Source organism: Palaemon carinicauda, chromosome 1 (assembly GCF_036898095.1).
Source record: "Palaemon carinicauda isolate YSFRI2023 chromosome 1, ASM3689809v2, whole genome shotgun sequence".
NCBI lineage: Eukaryota > Metazoa > Arthropoda > Malacostraca > Decapoda > Palaemonidae > Palaemon > Palaemon carinicauda.
The window spans coordinates 275,838,411-275,862,048 of record NC_090725.1 but is presented as its reverse complement, the minus strand read 5'-3'; the positions used below and the strand labels follow the sequence as shown (position 1 = coordinate 275,862,048).

Here is a 23,638-nt window from a genome sequence, read left to right as displayed (position 1 = left end):
TTGGTCATACCTCTGAAGATGTGGCTGTAAGAGGAGAATGTTCCAGAGGGGTACTTACCTTGGGACCTCGACAAAAATTTCTTACAGATCGGGATACAACTACATTTATGGCCACCTGGAAGCTACAAGGGTCATCCTGAGACCTTGTGAAATCAGGATGAACGGAAAAAAGGCATTAGCGTCCAGGTGATACAATGGGTGTTGGATGTTAAGAATTCTTGAACACTTCCCATGGGTTTGAAATGGGGGAACAGAACACTGGGAGTTTGCTGTTTAGCCATATGGCAAACTTAAGTTAATTCCAGTAGGTCCCCAAGGCAAAAATCATTTTGGTTATACAAGATTGTAAGGACCACTCCGATTTTTTAACCTGCCCCTGGCAACTAAGCTCATCTGCTAGTAAATTTCCTCTTGTCTGGAATGTATCTGGCTGACAGCTCTACAGCTTGGTACACAACTCAGAAGTGATTCTGTTTGTCAACTTGCCATTTTGCTTGTTGGTGTGAGATACTACCGAATGCCTCATCAAACGTTCTCGGAATGCTTCAAATTCTGACCTCACCAGGAAGTGTAGACTATAGAAACCCTGAGAACCTTCTTGGAGGACTTTAAGCGTATCTCTCTCCAGTATCCCTTTCATTTCTGCCAACAATGGCAGGGCTTTCAGTGATGCTGGAGAATAGTTTGCCAGCGGACTAGAAGAGGGAACACGTATACAACCAGATGGACAATCACTACCCAAAGTTTGGCCCTGTGTCTCTGTCATGTTGCCTAATGTTATAACAGGTAACCCCCTAATCGGAATAGCAGGGAAGGGGGGAACGCCAACATTAGCGTCCCACTCTTCCTGCCCTCCTCCCTATGCCTCCCTTCCTGAACTGGCCATATTGGGGGTTTTGAAAGGGTTGCATGCACAGGATTCCTTCCAAGTGGAAGAAGTTGTAGATGATCCTGATTGGAGTCTGGAAAAGGTCATGTGGAAGTAGTTGCATGGCTGCATATGCCCTCAAAGAGTCAGAACCCTTGATGGAGATGAGTGATAGAACAGGGAGTCTTGTAAAATAGTGCACCACCACCTACAGGAGTCCTCAACAAGAGTATTGTATTACAAAGCACCAGTGCTACCTCTGGACCAACATGTTTTTATAATCAGGACACCAGGCCATCCCTACTCTTCAAAACCCAGTTGTTCTACTAGTGCATTTGTTGCCTAGTGTTCCAAAATGTTCACTGCCTTTCCACATGATATCATGAGGCTCCCGTACTTCTCCAAAGAGAGAGTACTGTAGTTGATAATCTCATCATCATGGACCTTGGATTGAACCACAAGACAGCTTAGAAGTGATCCCTCATTATGGACCATGATTGCTTGGAAGTGATGGTGAAGAAAATCTTGCACTGGGAATTTTCACTACCTAGAAAATGCAATGGGCTTGTTGGGTCATTAGGAAGCAAACATTTCCAGATTCACAGTTCTGATCATTACTTGATCCAAGGACAAACTAGAAAGATTCACTTATAGCAGCTGCAAAGGTCTCAAACCTTGAGGGGAATCAAAGCATTGATTAATGAGAAAGGTCCTACCTTGAGGATGGTGCCAAGGTGGCCACACTCAGTTCATTGAAAACAGTCAGTGCAAGAACCTTCACAAAAACACTAACTCCAGGTTTCCTGCTTCTGTTAATACACGGCCAAGACCCAGTACCCTCAAAGCAAGAGAATCCTGTGCCCTCTTATCCCTTACAAAGATTGAAAGCTCAACAGGCTACTCATCTACTCCTACCAAACAAATACGAGCATTCTGTCCCAAGGACAAGGCCAGCAACATAATGATTTGGGGGTGATGACAGACCAGGAAGGTTGTTATCAGTGCTCATGAGCATCAGAAAGTGGCCCCTCAGTCACTAATCTGTGGTTCCTAATGCTTACAAGTGCTCAACAACATCATCAAGAGGTGCAACATTCTCAATTTGGTAATGGATATCAAAGTATTCCAGTCACAGAAAGGAGCAGCACTCCATGCTGATAGAAACAGTGAATCATTGGACTTAAGCTCTACCAAACCCTAACCAAAGAAGGATTGTACAGCCCCATGCATGACCTATCCAGCAACTCTGGCTAACAGGGTAGTCAAATCACCAACCAAGGTTGTGGCACAGGACTGCAACAAGACAGGGGACTAGCTAGGAGCCATCTACCTCATCCAAAAGGGATGTGGTGTCTTGAAGAGTCCTATGGGACTTCTTATGACTGGCCTTCCTGGAATTCTTCTTCTTTTTGTTGGAATTAGTTTATAATCCTGATCAGAAACAGAAGAGGAAAAGCAAACTTATTTCTTTCTATCATCAACCTTCCCCTAAGGTTCTGCAAGCAGTTAAGTCAAGGCCTGCGCGACCATTGACAATGATGCTCCCAACAAGGAGAAACCACAGGGAGTCCCAACAGGAACTATAACACTAGGGTCATTGTCACAAAGCAGTGGGCACTATCACTCTTAACAAAGACGAGGGTGGGAGTTACTGGTGCAGGGATAACAGGAGCCATGGGCCCCACGATCACAGGCACAGGAGTGGTCGGCACAAATGCAAGCAGCAAACGGCCGACTGACATCCAGCATCATGCACAGATTTCACTAGTAATAGAGTCTTCTTTTGCCCTTTCACCAGCTTTGGCAATGGCACTATCACAGGATGGGAATTTACTTTTAGCTTGACAACTTTCTTAGGCTCTAGAGACACTGTAGGAATCACCATTGTCGTAACTGGCATTAAGATCACTCTTGGTCTCTTTAGGGTCACCACTGAAATCACTGCCACTGGGTAAACTGGAGGCAAAGTAGCCTTAGCTACTGGCTCTCTATCAAAAATGACTGAAAAAAGGATAAGCATTCCTTAAATCAAACTCGTGGTCAATGGTCTGCATGAATACTGCAGAGCTTCGAAGGCATGCTGGTGTGTAGTGATAACTGTGGAACTCCACCAAACCCTGAAAAACTTGCCAAAGTAGAACCGAGTTCTCCCTGAACCTAACAAGGGATTAAGGTAGGGGCATATACCTAGAAATTTTAGAGATGGTCAGGGATGAGGAGACAAATGAGCTGTACAGTCTTTTTAGCATCATCTTGGGTATTGGCAAGGATGAAACCGAAAAGACTTAGCCTTTCTTTTCCTCTTCAAAGAATAAGCCAGGAACGGAACAGGAGGCCATGATTTACAATTGGCACAAAGGAATGATTCCAATCATATCCCCTACAAGAAGTGTAGAGAGAGTATAGATCTACAGCACTAGGTTGCAGTGTCCAGCCTTTTGCCCCCCCCCCCCCCCTTCATTTATGAAATTCTTACTTCACTTCCATAATTGACATGAGGCCAACAATCAAATGGAAAGAGAATATTATTAAAACTCATGCATAGAACATAACGGTTAATCTGTACTCATTCAGCTGAAAAAATTGAAGTGTCTTTGACAGGCAAGTGGAAGTGGCTACTATTCCACGCTCATCCCCAGTCATTAGCTATATCATTAACAAATTCAATAGCTGTTCCGGTTCTGCTAAAAACAGTCCATACTTTAAAAAGACAAAAGGTTTGTATATGCATAGGAACAAATGTCCCTTCTCCCAAAAAGTAAAGTCTGCAATCTCTCCTTAAACCTTAACACTTAATGTCAACTGCAAAAACAAAGATTTTTGAATAATCATACAAACAAACAACCAAACAGTTACAAACAGTTACAAACATTTCTTTTGCAAAGACAGTATAAACCAGTACCATTAACTGATATCCATATTTTGCTTACCTTTTCTCAAGATGTTCATAATTTTGATAAAGAATATCATGAAGAGTTGCATACAGATCAAATGTTGATGTCAGCCTTTTTGCATTAGTAATCAAATTTTTTACAGCTTTTGGGTACTTATCTCTGAACCATCTTGGGAAAACTAAATGAGCAAAGGGTAACCTTTCTTCCAACATCCCTGAATAGGTCATTCGGAATTCACCAGACCTCATTCCATGATCACTAATGAAAAAGAGTACTGTCCTATTTAAATAACCTCCATTGTGTAGTTTTTGCAAGTATTCCAAGTTCGGCCGATCTGCTCTGACAGCTCCTTGTAAGGAATCATGAGTAATAGCTGTCGTCCAGAAGTAACCAAAGTAAGGGATGTCTTCTAGTTCCTTGGCTATGGCTAGAGAATAATTGTGAATAATGACATTACTGAACCGTCCTCCTTGACACAATGAGGCAATGGCCTTCATTCCTCCTCTGTGTCCAGTGAGTCTATCAGATGTAATGAAGAATGGTCTGTTATAGTAATCTGTTGGTTCTTCAACAAATCCTGGCAAATTGTGATGGAAGGAACCAACGTTTGGAGAATCTTCTCCATATGCCGTGACATATCCTTTCTTTGAAAAGTCTCTCCAAATTAATGGGCATATGTCAAGTCTTGCATAAGGGTTATTTTCATCTTGGCAACTATGGTTCTTGATTTCATCAACCGTTAAACCCATCAATAATGCTGCAACATTAGGGTAAGTATTATCCCCTACTTTGTTCATACCTTGGAGATCTATAGATTGCAAATTATTTGTGAGATAGTTAAAAGTTAAGGGCATGTGGCGAACAAAACTTCCACGTGATACAGAATCAGTTCCCATGATGATGATACTAAGCCTCTCTGAAGATGTTTCCAACTCGGTTACTGATATCTTGAGAAAAGAAAAGAAAGTAAAGCTAGAATATTAAATTTTGGATATTAGGTTCATAAAGTAGGCTATAACACAGGAAGGTTAACTTGTTTTATGGTATGCAATTTTCTATAAAGCTTCAGGCATAATCTATATAGCATTACAATATACTTATGTCTACATAAAATAATGCAGGACTTTCAAATATGACAAATTCATAGGTAATTTGTATTTTTCCTAACTATACAAACCTTAGCTATTTAATGTGGGTATTACTTTCGGCGTAGCTGAAATGACGAGCTATTAGAATTTTAACAAGGGTTTACTACCCCACTGCTAGTTAGCAGGGGGTAGGGAGGGTATCTTGTTACCCCCCCCCCCTCGCACACCTTTGAATTATCTCACTTTGCTTAGAGGTAGGACTTCACGGGGGATAGGGCTGGCGGGCAAGTTTGATTAAATAGCTAAGGTTTGTATAGTTAGGAAAAATACCAATTACCTACGCATTTGTCATTTGTTCCGTAACTGAAATACAAACCACGCTATTTAATGTGGGTGACTCACCCCTTAGGAAGGGTGGTAAGTCCCAGCCAGCACTGGCTTTTGGCTTTGCCCAGGGACTCGGTATCTGAGAGTGTCGGTACTCAACAATAAGGAGTCCCTGCACCTCGCTAGAACCTTGCTGTGCAAGGGCTGCGGCCTACGTAAGCTGTGTGTGAAGGTATGAAGTGTGACTCGTCCTAGAAAGTTGACCTGAAGTTCTTTAGATGGAAATCTAGGCTAGGACTCTCCCAATACCACCTCATAAAGGTATGGGGACGTGCCAGTATTAACTTAATACTAGGAACACAAGGGAACATGGTTTACCTGCAGTGGTTTGAGGTCAGCTGTGCAGAAAACCCAGGATGCTGCTTTCCCCAAGAGAGGGGAGGATGAAGAAAAAAATAAGGGCCAGACAAACCTTTTCATTCATGCAGACTAAGACCAAGTAACAATGCCCTCAACCTTCTGCTACTTGTCCATTAAGGAGCCCGAGGTTTTAAACCAGCTGTTGTGCAGCCACCACAGGGCCAATAGAGAACGTATCGAGCCTCCTGTGTGTCACGTCTTGCAGGTAGTGGGCTGTGAAGGTCGTCTGACGCTTCCACACCCCTGCTTGTAGAACCTGCGTCACAGAAAAGTTCTTCTTGAAGGCCAGGGATGTAGCTACGCCCCTGACATCATGTGCTCTAGGGCGACGTGACGGAGGAGGGTCAGGATTCAGAGACAGATGGATCACCCTACGAATCCATGCCGAGATGGTACTCTTGGTGACCCTCCTCTTTGTTCTCCCAGTGCTCACAAAGAAAGCTTGCACTTGGGGACGAACTGCAGCCGTTCTTTTGAGATATAGCCTCAGACTCCTTACTGGGTACAGTAGGAAATGGTCTGGGTCATCTGTTACAGAACGAAGACTCGAAATCAGGAAAGAGTTGAAACGAGGGTCCGGCACTCCTGGATTCTGAGTCTTGGCAACAAACTCAGGGACGAATCTGAAAGTTACCTCCCCCCCATCCCCTTGAATGGGCGATGTCATACGAGAGACCATGAAGTTCGCAGACTCGCTTGGCCAAGGCCAAAGCTAGTAGGAATAAAGTCTTCCAAGTTAGGTGGCGATCTGAAGCCTGGCGTAATGGTTCGTAGGGAGGTCTCTTAAGAGACCTGAGAACTCGAACCACGTTCCATGGAGGTGGTCTCCCTTCCGACTCAGGGCAGGTAAGTTCATAACTTCGTATGAGTAGGGAAGTTCCAGCGAGGAGGAAATGTCCACTCCTATGAGCCTGAAGGCTAGACTTAGGCTGAGCGACAGCCTTTCACCGCCGAGACTGAAAGGCCCATTTCTTCCCATAGATACACGAAGAACTCCGCTATTGCTTTAATAGTGGCATCGAGTGGAAAGATACCCCTTCCACGACACCAACCACAGAAAACTCGCCACTTTGCCTGGTAGACCCCTGCGGATGACCTTCGCAGGTGTCCAGACATCCTGTTCGCAACTTGTTGCGAAAATCCTCTCTCAGTGAGGACATGCTGGATAGTCTCCAGGCGTGAAGTCGAAGCGAAGCTACGGCTTTGTGAAAGATGTTGGTGTGTGGTTGTTTGAGTAGCTCGTGTCGTGGAGGGAGTTCTCTCGGAAGTTCCGTTAGGAGTTGCAGAAGGTCTGGGAACCATTCCGCGTGATGCCATAGCGGAGCTATTAGGGTCATCGAGAGCTTAACCGATATTCTGGTCTTGTTGAGCACTCTCCTCATCAGACAGAAGGCATCTTGCCAGAGTGCCTTGGGATCCGGGACTGGGGAGCAGTACAGCGGGAGCTTGAAGTTCAACGCTGTAGCGAACAGGTCCACAGTCGGGGAACCTCACAAAGTCAGGACTTTGTTGGCTACTAGATGATCCAAAGACCACTCGGTACTCACTATCTGAGACGCTCTGCTCAGACTGTCGGCGAGTACATTCCTCTTGCCTGGAATGAAGCGAGCCGATAGTGGAATCGAGCGGACTTCGGTCCATCTCAGTATCTACTGCGAGATGGGATAACTGCTTTGAAAAGGTACCTCCCTGCTTGTTGATGTAAGCCACTACTGTGGTGTTGTCGCTCATCACCACCACAGAGTGACCCGCCAAGTACTATTGGAACTGTTGAAGGACCAGAAATACAGCCTTCATTTCTAGCATATTTATTTGGAGGCACTTTTCTGATTCTGACCACAGGCCTGAGGTCCTGTGGTTCAGAACGTGGGCCCCCCACCCCTTCTTTGAAGCATCCGAAAACAGCATAAGATCTGGGGGGAGGACGAGAAGATCCACTCCTCTTCGAAGGTTCTCGTCTGCCACCCACCACTGAAGGTCCGTCTGTTCCGCAGGACCCATAGGGATCATGATGTCCGGGGAATCGAGACCCTGATTCCACCGGGACTTGAGTCGCCACTGGAGAGATCTCATTCTGAGGTGACCATTGGGAACTAGACGGCCAGGGATGAAAGGTGATTGAGGAGACGTAACCACGATTGGGCTGGAAGCTCTTCTCGTCTGAGGAAAGGACTCGCGACCCTCCTCAGCCTTGCTATCCTGTCGTCTGATGGTAAGGCTTTGTGGAGATTGGTGTCTATGATCATGCCTAGATATACCAGTCTTTGAGTGGGAAGCATAGAAGACTTCGAGATTTACCATGATCCCTAGATCTTGGCAAAGTCCCAGAAGTTTGTCTCTGTGTCGAAGAAGGGCTGACTCCGAGTCTGCTAGGATCAGCCAGTTGTCCAGATAACAGAGGAGACGGATGCCGATCCTGTGTGCCCACGAATATATTAGGGTGAATAGTCTGGTGAACACCTGAGGTGCTGTGGAGAGACCGAAACACAGCACCTTGAACTGGTAAACCTTGTTGTCTAGGCAGAATCTTAGGTACTTCCTTGAAGACGGATGGACTGGGATCTAGAAGTACTCGTCCTTCAGATCCAGTGTACTGTACACATTAAGTCTTGCGGTCTCACTGCAAGCCTGACCGTGTCTGCCGTCTTCATGCTGAATGGGGTCTGCTTGACAAACCTGTTCAGAGCTGAGAGGTCGATGACTGGTCTCCAGCCTCCAGACGCCTTCTTTACAAGAAAGAGTCGACTGAAGAAGCCTGGGGACCTGTCGACTACCTCTTGAAGAGCATCCTTCTTCAACTGGGTCTCAACTTCTGCCCGAAGGGCTTGCCCCCTTGCCGATCCCATGGCAAGGGAGCTCAATGACACTGGATTCGCTGTCAGGGGAGGTAGAGATGTCGTGAACGGGACGCGATATCCCAGACTGATTACGGAAATCGTCCAGGAATCGGCCCCGAGTTGCTGCCACCTCCTTGCGCTACTTTGTAGGCATCCCCCCACTGGTGGACGTGCAGGGGGACTGCCAATCCTAGCGTTTGTGGCCTCGGCCACTCCCTCTAGGATTTTTTCCTCCCATGGAGGACTTCTTGCCTTTCTTGTCCTTGACAGGAAAGGGCTTTTTCACCTTTGTCTTTGCTGCAGCTGCCGTTTTCGTGATCTTGGTAGGACATGCTTGCTGGGTTGCAGGAGGTTTGTAGGGCTTCGATGTTAAAGCCCTATGTAAGAGAGAGTCCTGGTTGGACTTCCTCCACCTCTCAGCCGCCTGCTCCACGTCCTTAGGCTCGAATAAGTTCTTACCCAAGATGGAAGAATGTCTGAGCCTGCTGATGTCGGTACTGGGGACCTTTTGGTGGAATCTTTCAGACACCGCATCTCGACGTTTCAAGATGGTATTAGCCCACAAGCTCGAAACTAGGTGGGCTAGAAACTCGATTGTACGAGTGCCTGAGAGTAAAAAGGTCTCCAAGGCATTCCTGGTACTCTCTTTGGACAAGTCCTCAGATCGTAACAGGATGCCCAGAGAACCTAGCCAGATGTCCAGCCACGAAGTTGCCTGCATGGCACACTTCGCTACCTTCTCCTGACTCAGGATCTCCATTGCTGAAAATGAGACATGCCGGTTGGAGTCTCTCTAGACTAGAGGGACTCCTCCGGTAAGCTCTTCCAAAGAAAGGTGTATGGGAAGAGCTATACAAGTCTCCTCCAAGATCTCAAAGTACCTCCTCTGATGGACACGAGGAGGCGGGAGAAGTTTGTTACAGGCACTGGAACGGCTGGAGGAGGCAAGCTCGGAGAACTGGCCTTCGACCTTGTCTCTGGCACTCTTAACCCCTTGAGACCAGGGCAAAGCCGCGCTGGCCCTCGAGGGTTTTTGAGTACCGAAGACTCGGTACAAGACTGTGTCCTTGCCCTCACGAGGAGGAATCTCTGGATCCGCAAACCCATTGAGATTCCTCATAAGGGTCAGAACCTGCCAGAATGCATGCTCTGACTCCTGCAGCTCTCCTCCTGAAGGGCTAGCAGCGAAGTCTCCTGTCCCCAAAGGCTCTTTTTGGGGGGACTTGTGGACGTTCTCTGAGGGCTTGGCTGGCTCCGGTCTAATCCTTGAGGATGACTTGGGCAAAGTCTTGAGAGTCCTTCGACTCCCTCCTGGGAGTGATACAGGACTCCAATAGTGATGGTGGGATGGGAGGCGATGATGACCTGGCCACGCGGTGTCCGGCAGCCTCACATGTGGGATCGCGCTGGGAATCGTGCTGGAAATCGTGCTGGAAATCAGGCTGGAAATCACGCGATGGGCTCTGCCCTGGGTTGCGCACGGGAGAATGTTCGAGGGCGAGGGAGCGTGGGGGAGCGATGGCGCGCAGAGGCATGGTCTGGAGATGACTAGGGGTACGCAGAAGGCTAGTTGAGCGCTCGCACGTGAAGGCGATTGTTTAAGTGCGCGCGGGTGCGCAGGATCCTGCTGAAGAGCCCGTGAGGGCGATAACGTTGGGTGTGCGCGCGCAGAATCTTGCTGAAGAGCCCGTGAGGGCGATAATGTTGGGTGTGCGCATGCAGGACACATATCCCTAGCGTGCGGGTGCGCATAAGAGCGCACGTCTGGCTGTACTGATGGGCGCGCTTGAGCAACCTCTTGGGTGCGCGTCGGAGACTGCGCACGATGGCACGTAGGTGAGCACTGGCGAGCAGAAGAAGAGGATGTCTTCCCTATTGCGCCCAGATCCGAAAATCGTGGGTGTGCAGGGCGCACATCAGGATGAGGGCGCGCAGTAGTGCGCTGCCGCGCAGGTGAGCGCTGACGCGCAGGTGAGCGCTGACGCGCAGGTGAGCGCTGACGCGCAGGTGAGCGCTGGCGCGCAGGTGAGCGCTGGCGCGCAGGTGAGCGCTGGCGCAGGTGAGCGCTGACGTGCAGGTGAGCGCTGACGCGCAGGTGAGCGCTGACGCGCAGGTGAGCGCTGACGCGCAGGTGAACACTATCGCGCTATAACAGGAACTTCTGCAGGTGCGCGCAAGCGCGCAGGTGAGTGCTGGCACGCTATAACAGGAACTGCAGGTGATCGTTGACACGCAGGGTGAACCTGGCGCGTAATAACAGGAATATCTGCAGGAGCGCGCGAGCGCACAGGTGAGCGCTAGCGCGCTGTGAAAGGAGCAACTGCAGGCGAGCGATGGCGCGCAGTTGAACATTAGCGCGCAGGGGATACCTGGCACTTAGGCACACATTTATGTGCAAGCCCTTTATGACCCGAAGGGACCGTAGCCCGTTTAACAACGGGATGAGTAGGCGCCCACAGCATATCGGCAGCCAGGAATGGTGACGGCAGGTCAGCAGGTCTGGTGGGTGGAAGGTCAGCGTGCCCTTTGTAAGGACGACCTTCCACCGAAGGAGATCGCGAACGATCTGCGGAGAGGTCCAGGGATGTAGCTAGCAGGGTCGGCGAACGACGGCGTGGTTCTTCTGCGGAGGACTGCGGTAATGAAGAACCAAAGAGGTGCCTCCTAATACCCTTGTGAGGTGAAGGAAGACCTCTACGGCGAAGAGGAGGGTGAGCTTTACGCCTTATACGCCCTCTGGGGGAGGTGGGGTCAGCGGGCTGACCATCAGCAGTCCTCCGAAGAGGAGTCTCTGTGAGTGAACTCCCCAGAATCACCGGCAGGAGAGACCATTGGACCTAGCTCCTCCCTCGAAGGATGTTCGGAGGGGCGAACCAAGCCTTCAGCTACAACAGCAACATCAGGAGCAGAAGTTTGAGACAACTCATCGGAAGCCTCTGCCACAACAAAGTCGACAATAGACAGGGGATCAACCTCTGCTACCGTCGGCGATTGTTTGACAGCTGCCCAAAACTTGATCATGTCAAACAAGGCTTCCTTGGAGGGCGAACCCTGTAGCCCCAAGGAAGCCCAAAGCTGTAACAAATCATCATTAGATACAGGCACATTCATATCCTCCCCCGGGGGAGGAGGAGGAGCTGCCTCGCTATGGGAGGCAACTCCCTCTCCCACACCCCGTGATCAGTCAACAGAACTAAGGCCTACGCTACCACTCGACGGCTTCACGGGAGAAACCGATCGAGTGGGAGCTACGGAGGAGGTTTGGGCCACGGAAGAAGTGTCCTTGGGATTTTCTCTTTTCAAAGAAACCTTTGAAGGAGAAATATCCCGTCTGGACTACTACTTCCGGCGCCGAGAAAACCTCTCCCACAGGGAGGTAGACCACTCTCAAAACTCACCACAAACATTATCTTTATCACACCGTTGGCCCCTACAATAAGGACACCCGTTTCGACCGCCGACATAAACGTGCCACGAGGGCGGTCAGGTAAACCAGAACACTTTTGCATCGCAGAGGCCAACTTCACATACACTCTGTTAAAGAAAAAGCAAAAAGAAGATTAGCAATGGCTGTCAATAAGGCGAGGGTGAAAGTGGACACGTCCGACTGCCACCTGAGCCGAGAGCAAAGTGAGCTAAATCACAGGTGTGTGAGGGGAGGGAGGTAGCAAGCTACCCTCCCTAACCCCCGCTAACTAGCAGTGGGGTAGTAAACCCTCGTTAAAATTCTAATGGCTCGTCATTTCAGCTACGCAGAAAGTGATTACCCACATTGAATAGCGTGGTTTGTATTTCAGTTACGGAACAAAGGTGTTTTACATACATAAAAAATATAAAAATTCACATCAGTTACAAATGAGGGTCTCCGTTTATTGATCCTTATCTTCAGAAGAAGGGGATGGGGTACTCCCAATACTATATTACTCACAGATAAGGAGAACCAGCTATCTCGAGTGACATGAATCACAAAAAAGTGAAATACCACGAGACAGATGCAAGTCTCCTCAATCAAGTGACTGATGTGCTGGTGCGGGCAGAATAAGGCTGGGAAAAATTTTACCAAATCCCAACTGCGGCAGAATTTTAAAACCAGGATCGTGATATCTAAAAGCAAATTTGCCAATGGAAACTCAAGAAAAAGATTTTGAATATCATACTGCTTGGTACTGCCAGGGCTAGGCCTAGTAGTTGAGTTTGAGTGTCAAATTGGGGGGAGAAAGGCAAAGGAATAATTCTTCCTTCCGATTTAAATTTACCTTAAACTTTTCTCTCTTTTCTTTTGCTCTTGATGGTTGTATGAAGAAATGAATATTCCTATACAGTTTTCCTGAGGAAAGCCTTGAATCATTACAGGTTACCACAATTCCATCGTAATTAATCTCAGTTACTCGCTTTAGGATTGGCCTTTTTGCCATCAATCTGGGAAAAAAAACAATAAGAATAAATTGTAAAAGAGTAGGAGCTATTAACTATGTAATATATGTCCAGTTTGTCTATAAAACTGCATAATAAGGCGTCTTCGGGTCTCTTTTAGAATTATGAAATTTAATAAAAAATATTTACTTAATTTCCTTTTACCTCTTGGCTGATTTTCCAATAAAAAAATGACTCGATTGATAAAAACAGAAATAAGCTAGCCATCCTTTAAGACCCAAAAGCTAATAATCTTGTGACTGCAATCATCTAGAAACAAAAGTCAGCCAAAGGGAAGGATAATGTCTAGACTCACTGCATTCTCAACTCACTACAGTAGGATATTGTTTCAACTCCTCAAAGAAAGAACATTCAATTTGTTGCCTGACAACATATCCCTTCTCTTTCCCAAAAACCTCTAACATATCCATTAATCCAAGGCATTGTCCCCACTCCCTCCACATGAACTATCCTGCTGTGCATACACTAAAGTGCCATATACTAAGTGTAACCCAGTGTTTTTCTATTCCCATTCTTCCCCCCTCTATTCCTTCTACTAAAATGTACTCTGCTCCTCTCCCAGTTACACCTACTTACTTGGTCTTGGTATTATACAACTTTTACTTCCTAATGGGTATCATGTGGGTTTTAGGGTTTAATCCTCCCCTGGTTGTTGCAGAATAAAGATTATAAACAGTCCTTTACTCTTTCACAGTTAAATATAAAAACAAACTGTTTAAGATGAAAATTTTATGTGGGCAATAGATAAATGACAATTTGGGGCTGGAGTTTTACTCCAAAGACCCTGCAAGAGGCCAAGCAATCTCATGAACAATTGGACCCTTTAATAGAACCTCTGTTAGGTCAGTATCTTATAACCCAATTCACGGCAATTCAGTTTTTTTTTTCTTTTAATGGGGCTTCGTTTTATAAAGTACAAAATTTTACAATAAAATCTCTTAATGACTAATTCACAAACTGCAAGATATACAAGTGCTACAAAATCATATCAAAATAAACACTGAAACAGATATGTTCGGAGTTGAATATGTAATCTTAAAGTATAATAAAAGATTTTTAACAAAGTGAAAAAACTATGACTCACACATTTTTGGAATCCATTTTCGCGTCGTAATCATCTAGGGACTGGGTCACTCTCAAAATACCCTGGTAGAAGCAATTCAAGGATTCCGCAGACGAACCGTACAGGGGGATACGTTCTTCATAAAAGATCAGCGTCAGACCAGATTCCTCTGTTAGTGGTGGACGTTTGGAACACACCAACTGGGTTTGTGGGAAAGATTATTTTTTTTTTTTTTTTTTTTTGAGATTTCATACATAGTCTTAAGAATGTAAACAGAAATTATAAGTTTAAAGGAAAACTGTGAGTACTGTGCAGTACTGGGTTACGTTATGAGATTATTAGAACATGATCTACTTGTTAAGATTTACTATGGAATTGCCATAGAAATTATCTAAACATGAAGAAGAAAAATCTAATTCTATGTAAATTCTAAAAATTCCAGAATCAAGGTACAATACTGAATATTACCTTTTTTTCTAATTTTATACATATATGTATATATTTCCTGAAATGTGTTCAAGATCGTATATTACAGAAAAAAAGAAAAAGAAAGAGAATAGCTTGCGAATGGTTTCACCCACGCAGAATGAGCATTTACCCCCCCCCCTTTCTCTCTCTCTCTCTCTCTCTCTCTCTCTCTCTCTCTCTCTCTCTCTCTCTCTCTCTCTCTCTCTCTCTCTCTCTCTCTCTCTCTCAGTGACAAATTTCCAAAATTCCTAAAAATCAATGTTATCTCACCTCTTTGACATTTTTGTAAGTGAATCTAGCGATGTCTGGGTGTGAAGATGCAAAGTCTGGGATGTTGCAGCCCTCCGTTTGGATCAGGTAGTGGGATGAATTGTCCACTGTGAATTAAGATACCAAAAAGTTCATTAACGGACTGAATTTACTTTGATTTCGGTAGGACAATTTAGCAGAGAAGAAAACATATCCGTAAAAAAATCTTTTAACATTTTATTCACGAATTTATTGCATCAGTACTTTACTGTAAGTGTACAGTACACGAAATGATAACAAAATCAATAGACTAGTGAATGTATAGTTGGCTTTATTTAATTCAGTACACAACATGGAAATATAACATAGTAAGCATACACACATATACTGTATATATATATATATATATATATATATATATATATATATATATATATATATATATATATATATATATATATATATATATATATATATATATATATATATATATATATATATATATATATATATATATATATATATATATATATATATATATATATATATATATATATATATATATATATATATATATATATTATATATATATATATTATATATATATATATTATATATATATATATATATATATATATATATATTATATATATATATATATATATATATATATATTAACAACAATCACAGCGCCATGTGATCTTAAAAAACTAATAAATTGAAACACCATCTTAATGTTGTCTGGTTACACTTTGCATATTTTCAAAATAATCCAAATAATAGATTTAGTTATATAAATATTTCAAAATAAACTTATGCTAAGGTAAAGGTCCGAAAATCAATTATTCCAAATTACAAACAGAACAAAATGTATACCTCTGCACAGGATATTTAGATTTTCTTTAATTGACATTTCAGATAGTCAAGTGTCCACCTTGCAAATAACCTAGTTTTTTTTAACTTTTAAGGTTTTCGTTTCTTTCTTATGAATAATTGTGTCTTAGCTTATAGTTTTGCAGGCAAATAAAAGTAGGCTACATATATACACAAATGAATTTATATAATTTATATATATATATATATATATATATATATATATATATATGTATATATATATATATGTATATATATATATATATATATATATATATATATATATATATATATATATATATATATATATATATAATATATATATATATATATATATATATATATATATACATATATATTTATATATATGATGCACATTTAGATGTGTATTTCATATTCAAATAACCCATATATTTTACTATATTAATGTCTGGATTATCTTACCGACCTCGGGATCAGAGTCCCAAGGCGAAACCACTCAAAGACAATAGCATGTGACCGGCCGGGAATCGAACCCTGGTCCAGGATACTTGAATGACCGTGACAGTACCATTTAGCCACAAAGAAAGATAAAAGTCAATGACAATTCTTCAGTACATATACCTGTCGAAATCAGGTTTTTTTGTACTTAGAATTGAAATCAACCCATCTTCACCGGCATTCGATTAATGATAAATTTTGCACATTTACACATGTTTTTTCATATTCAAATAAGCCATATATTTTAATACATTAATGACTAGATTCTCTTACCGACCTCGGGATCAGAGTCCCAAGGCAAAAACCCCTCAAAGACAATAGCATCGGACCGGCCGGCAATCGAACTCTGGTCCAGGATACTTAAATGAAAGTGGCAGTACCATTTAGCAGGTATATGTACAGAAAAATTGTCACTGACTTTTATCTTTCTTCGAAGCTAAACGGTACTGTCACTGTCATACAAGTATCCTGGACCAGGGTTCGATTACAGGCCGGTAAAATGCTATTGTCTTTGAGTGGTTTCGCCTTGGGACTCTGATCCCGAGGTTGGTAAGAGAATCCAGACATTAATGTATTTAAATATATGGCTTATTTCAATAATATATATATATATATATATATATATATATATATATATCCCCTGTCACTCTAAGGAGTAGTCATACCCTGGTAAAAGGAGGTTGGGTGTGTGTGCATATCTAAATACTTAGCTGTCATTTTTGATGGGCCACATACACTAATATATTTATATATATATATATATATATATATATATATATATATATATATATATATATATATATATATATATATATACATATATACACACATATATACATATACATATATATATATATATATTTATATATATATATATATATATATATATATATATATATATATATATATATCATATAGAATACGTTATATAAATATTCAAGATCACATATATACATACATGTTTAATAGATAAATAAATATATATATATATATATATATATATATATATATATATATATATATATACATTCATTCATTTGTACATCCATAAATATGCATGTATATGATTTTCTATGCAGTTCTACGGCCATATGAATATGCAAATGCATGCTAAAGTATAAATTTTATGCTTTATCTGCAATAAAATTATTTCAATTGTTACTTTTAGATTACCTCTAAAGCGAAATAGTCTTCTCATATCGAAATGGTCTGTATCAGGTTTCTAGACTTTTATATGCTATTTCTTACCTTTACCTCTGTATCTAGGGTGAAAAATTACTATTATTGTAGGCTACCAGTTCTCTTGATGATGATTGATTTTTGTAATGGACTTGTTTCCTTATCTATGTATCTTTATATATATATATATATATATATATATATATATATATATATATATATATATATATATATATATATATATATATATATATATACTTACACACAGCGACAAATTTTTTCGTTTCTAGTCCATTGCAAGACAAAGAGAAAGAGAGAGAGAGAGAGAGAGAGAGAGAGAGAGAGAGAGAGAGAGAGAGAGAGAGAGAGAGAGAGAGAGAGAGAGAGGGGGGGGGGGGGTGCTATGTGTATATTGTCATACATCACTCTTCTTACCTTTAATACATTCATCGCCACAGGCTTCATAGATAATCCTCTTTTTCAAGAATAAGTGGTTGGCGTGTTTCATGAGGGCAAGTGCAGCCAATGTGGCTAAAATACACATAAGAAGGAAGCAATTGAAGAGTCCTGAAATAAAAAGTTTCCTTATTATTCCTTATAGCATTTTGTCCAGTCATACCATTTTATATCACACTAACTAGAACGGGCACTGTAGAGCGCATGCCTTCGCCTATATCATGTTATATATCACAAGATCAGATAATTAATTATGCATATTTTGGCACTAGTAGTTTCATGCAAATCAGATAAAAACTGGCCACGATATGGCGAAAAAACGTCTTTTATCTTTTCGTGACCTTGGCTTTGATTTCTGATCCAGTCAACCCCCAATCTAATCAAATTGTCCTTGAATCATTGCCAATCATCCCACCAAATTTCACGAGATTCGGTCAAATAATGTTTGAGTTATGCTAATCACATACACACAGACAGATATACAAACAAATAAATACACGTCTATCTAACCATAACTTTCGCAACGAAGTAACATTAAACAAAATTATAACAATAATAAGAGGTTAAACAGGGCCTAAATTGAGTGAGACTTGGGATTTTTATGGAATTTTCCCAATTTTTTTGCCATAGAAAGGTTTACTAATATGCTATGTGACAAACTGAAAAAGGCTTAGCATTATGATGCAAAGATTAAAAAGACTTCGTTTTTACAGTTTATAATAAAGACTTTGAAAAATAACAGAGTGCCATAGCCTGTATGACACGTAAAGTGGGCAATAAAAAACTGTCCAAACAAAATTTAATTATCAAAATATAAAATACCAAATTAAAAGAAAAGAAACGGTTCAACAAACTTCTGGAACATCATTAGAAATACTTAAAAGTAAATTAAGCTGCAATATTGAATAAATATAAATCTATCACATCTATCTAACCTAATTTCATCATTCAAAGTTGGACCACAGAGGGTTAAACACAAAGAGTATCATTTACCTATTTTTAAGAGCATGGCGCCCACGGGTCAGTTGGGTGGGCAGACAAGGAATCATACAGGCTACGTCTACCACACCTGCCAAGGGATAAAATTTGGAATCATAGATTTTGCACCATGGGTCTGATGCTGGCTGGGGGTGCGTGGTCGTTCAGCAACCAGGTGTTAGTAGGGCAATCACGCTGTTGCGCTATGGAGAAAAACTTGATAGTATGCGTATGTCTATACATACATATAATATGTAAACATATACACTGTATATATAAGTATAACCACCAAGACACACACACACATATATATATATATATATATATATATATATATATATATATGTATTGTATGTATACATATGTAAATTGATATAACATATATATATATATATATATATATATATATATATATATATATATATATGTTATATCAATTTACATATGTATATATACAATACATATATACTGTGTATATATATACATATATATGTATATATATGTATATATATACACAGTATATATGTATTGTATATATGCATATGTAAATTGATATAACACATATATATATATATATATATATATATATATATATATATATATATACATACATATATATATATATATGTATTGTATGTATACATATGTAAATTGATATAACATATATATATATATATATATATATATATATATGTTATATCAATTTACATATGTATATATACAATACATATATACTGTGTATATATATACATATATATGTATATATATGTATATATATATACACAGTATATATGTATTGTATATATGCATATGTAAATTGATATAACACACACACACACACACACACATATATATATATATATATATATATATATATATATATATATATATATATATATATATATATATATATATATATATACTGCACTAGTTCTCTGCTTTAATTATCAGCTGCAATATTTATGTACATCACTGAGAAACTTTAAAACTAATTTGAGAGCCGAGGTTTAATTCTTTCATTTAATTATCAAATAGGATTTCGACCAAATATTCAATATTTTTTATGAATATACATGTATAATACATATGTATTTATATATAAATGCATACAATATATTCATTAGGCCGTTGTATGTGTATGTATGTATATATGTATTTGTCTATTTATATATATTAAGGTATGTATATATGTAAATATGTTATATATATGTGATATATATATATATATATACATATATATATATATATATATATATATATATATATATATATATATATATATATAACTACAGTATATATGTAGATATAAGCACCTATATACTGTATACACACACGCACATACACACACACACACACACACACATATATATATATATATATATATATATATATATATATATAAACATGTGCGTGTGTATACAGTATACAGGTGTTTATATCTATATCTACAGTTATATATATATATATATATATATATATATATATATATATATATACTGTATATATATAACATTTACATATATACATACTTTAACATATATACATAAACAAATACATATATACATAAACAAATACATATATACATACATACACACACATACAACGGCCTGAGGGATATATTGTATGCATTTATATATAAATACATATATAATATACATGTATATTCATAAAAAATATTGAATATTTGGTCGAAATCATACTTAATAATTAAATGAAAGAATTAAAGCTCTGCTCTCAAATTAGTTTGAAAGTTTCTCAGTGATGTATATAATAGAATTTTTTTCGCGTTACAAAGTATAACGAAAAATAATTGCCCTAACGACATGTAAGCAGATCTTAGTGTCTTGTTACTAAAGTTCAGTGGTTATGCAGGCAGTGGCCAATGAGATTCCGGTGTGGGGTAAAACATATTCGATGTTTGAAGAGGTATTTACTAAGTGGTCACTTTCTAGCGCACGCTAGCCCGAGCAAGTCGAATTTATTATTATAATTATTATTATCATTATTAAGTAATAGTACAAGAGAGGTTCCACCACTCAAATTTGGTTTACTCTGCATCATTGCCGTGGATACACAGGTTCCCATAGTTTTTTCAAAACTAAGATTTTGTTTTTTATCTATGGTTTTTCCTGGGCGGCAGAGGAGGCTTATATGTTTATTTGCATGAGTTTATTGTTCAATTTTTCTTAAATATGCAATACTATATCAATACAGAAGTTTGTTAAAGTTGTTGGAATATCTTATGTTATATCTATACTGTTGTTCAAAAGTATGATTCAATGGAAAAATAAACCTGGAGTCATCCGGCAAGGTGCGCTGTAATGCAATTTAATGTTTTATTATGTTTATACCTGTAGAGAATGCGGAGTGAAGTGAGGACATGTTGCAACTGATAATTAAAGCAGGGAACTAGTGCAGTATATATATATATATATATATATATATATATATATATATATATATATATATATATATATATATATATATATATATATATACTGTGTATATATATACAATACATATATACTGTGTATATATATACAATACATATATACTGTGTATATATATACAATACATATATACTGTGTATATATATACAATACATATATACTGTGTATATATATACAATACATATATACTGTGTGTATATATATATATATATATATATATATATATATATATATATATATATATATATACATAAATACATATATATATATGCATATATATATACACACATATACATATATATATATGTATATATATATATATATATATATATATATATATATATAAAATGTTTTCTGTTACTCCAAATCCATTTTAACCAGAAAATACAATACTTACAATAATACCGTAAATAGAAAGTGAATATCAAACCATATTTTGTTATCCTTAAATTGTTAGCATGATTAGCTTGAAGATACATACATTAACCATGAAGTCTGAAATCCTTGGCGTGGTACATATGGAATGTTATCGCATTTACCAAGAGATTGGATGCAATATGATACTAACCCCAAGTATTCAATATTCTGTCAGATAATAACGCGTTAACGGGTTCACAAATCACTTTAAAAATACCAAAACTCTAACAAACACCAACTTGATAATCGTGTAGAGTCCATTACTGATGTAGCCAGTTATACTGTCTATGAGATTCTGCATTTCCTATCGCGTTAAATTGTTTTATCAATAAAAATTCTCGTAACCAGTCAATTGAAGATAAGATTTGATAAAACACTATCAGGTGCTTACCCAATTGCAGTGTAGAGATAACTCAATCATTCCCATTACTTACATCAAAACCTGTATTTAGCAAATATGTGTGCGAGAGTGTGTGTGTGTGGCATTGAAAGAGTTCTTCTATCTAAGGTATCATGGTGGTATTAATAATTTTAAGACAACACTTCTAGTTTTCGGTATATTGTCATCAGGTCTAGTTATGGAAGAAAAGACAGAATTTGCTACTGTGTCAATCCATTATTACAGGCATTATTATTATTATTATCATTACTATGTAGACTATAGGTAGTAGGTTGTCCAGGGCACCAGCCACCCGTGAGATACTACCGCTAGAGTTACTGGATCCTTTGACTGGTTACGGATTAATTTTCCGTGACCTACACATATACTGAATGGTCTGGCCTATTCTTTACGCATTCTCCTTTGTCCTCGTGCACCTGACATCATTACCAAACAATTATTTTTTACTCAAGGGGCTAGCTACTGCATTGTATTTGTTCAGTGGCTACTTTTCTCTTGTTAAGAATAGAAGAGACTTTTTAGTTATGGTATGCAGCTCTTCTAGAAGGACACTCCAAAATCAAACCATTGTTCCCTAGTCTTGGGTAGCGCCACATCCTTTGTACCATGGTCTTCCACTGTCTTGGGGTAGAGTTCTCTTACTTGAGTCCCTTCTTCTTGTGTTTTTCAAGTTTATATAGTTTATATGTGAGAGATCTAATTTAATGTTGTTACTATTCTTAATATATTCGATTTTGATTGTTCATTACTTCTCTTGTAGTTTATCTATTTCTTTGATTCATTTCTTCACTGGGCTATTTTATCTGTTGCAGCCCTTGGGCTTATAGCATCTGCTTTTCCAACTAGGGTTATAGCTTAGCTTATAATAATAATAATAATAATAATAATAATAATAATAATAATAATAATAATAATAATAATAGCCAAGCTACAACCTTAGTTTGAGAAGCAGGTTTTATAAGCCTAAGGGCTTCAACAATGGAAAATAGCCATGTGAGGAAAGAAAATAAGGAAATAAATAAATTGCAAAATAAGTAATGAATAATTAATATAAAATATTTTTAAGATCAGTAACAACCTGCAAATAGATCTGTCATACATAAACTATGAAGAGAGACATGTCAGCCTGCTTCACATATAAAAACATTCGCTGTAAGTTTGAACTTCTCAAGTTCCACCGATTCAACTGCCTGATTAAAAACAGACAGAATGTATTTCGCAAAAGTCAATAAATAGAACATTCGCTACCTCGAAAGTGTGAGGGCCAGGATTTTGTTGGGCAACCTGGAAGCTAGAGTTCTCAGATCCACAGATCTGATCATCCCTTGATCCAGGGTCAAACTAGGAAAATCAGATCACGGCAGCTCTAGAGATCGCTTTGACTCTTACGGATCACCAAAGTGCCAATCAATGACTATACACCAATTTGAAGCTGGCGACATGGTCGTCTTACCTTAGTCACCTAGTTATTTACTCTCACGAATGAGTCAAGAACGTCCAAAAAATTTACAATCAGACTCAGGTTCTCTGCTTCCATTGGTACCGGGCCAAATTCTTGTAACCGTGACTCCGTGAGGCAAAACACTCCTGAGTACTGTCGTACATTGCAGTGTAAGACTGAACATTCAAGAGCGATTGAATCTGTGAGATTAGATCAAATTGGGCGGAGTTTCAGCATATCGTTGTGTCTGTCAGTATTTTTTCCTCGAGCCTGATCGTAGGGTCTAATTTCTGCAATCGATAGTTCGTTCAGATCT

General features: G+C 39.5%; 1 protein-coding gene across 10 annotated transcripts in view; it reads right to left on the bottom strand.

Moving 5' to 3' along the window:
- The window catches only part of LOC137656626 (uncharacterized), a 265,028-nt gene that overhangs the window by 69,677 nt on the left and 171,713 nt on the right, over positions 1-23,638 (bottom strand). For 5 of the 10 annotated variants that reach the window (XM_068390796.1, XM_068390849.1, XM_068390823.1 and 2 more), the window contains 6 exons: positions 18,630-18,705; positions 17,616-17,747; positions 14,670-14,776; positions 13,953-14,131; positions 12,691-12,853; positions 3,799-4,709 (listed from right to left, as the gene is read on the bottom strand). In XM_068390796.1, coding sequence (XP_068246897.1) covers positions 3,799-4,709; positions 12,691-12,853; positions 13,953-14,131; positions 14,670-14,776; positions 17,616-17,747; positions 18,630-18,645 — 1,508 coding nt within the window. In that variant the 5' untranslated portion in view covers positions 18,646-18,705. The other 5 variants (XM_068390817.1, XM_068390800.1, XM_068390808.1 and 2 more) reach the window with 5 other exon arrangements.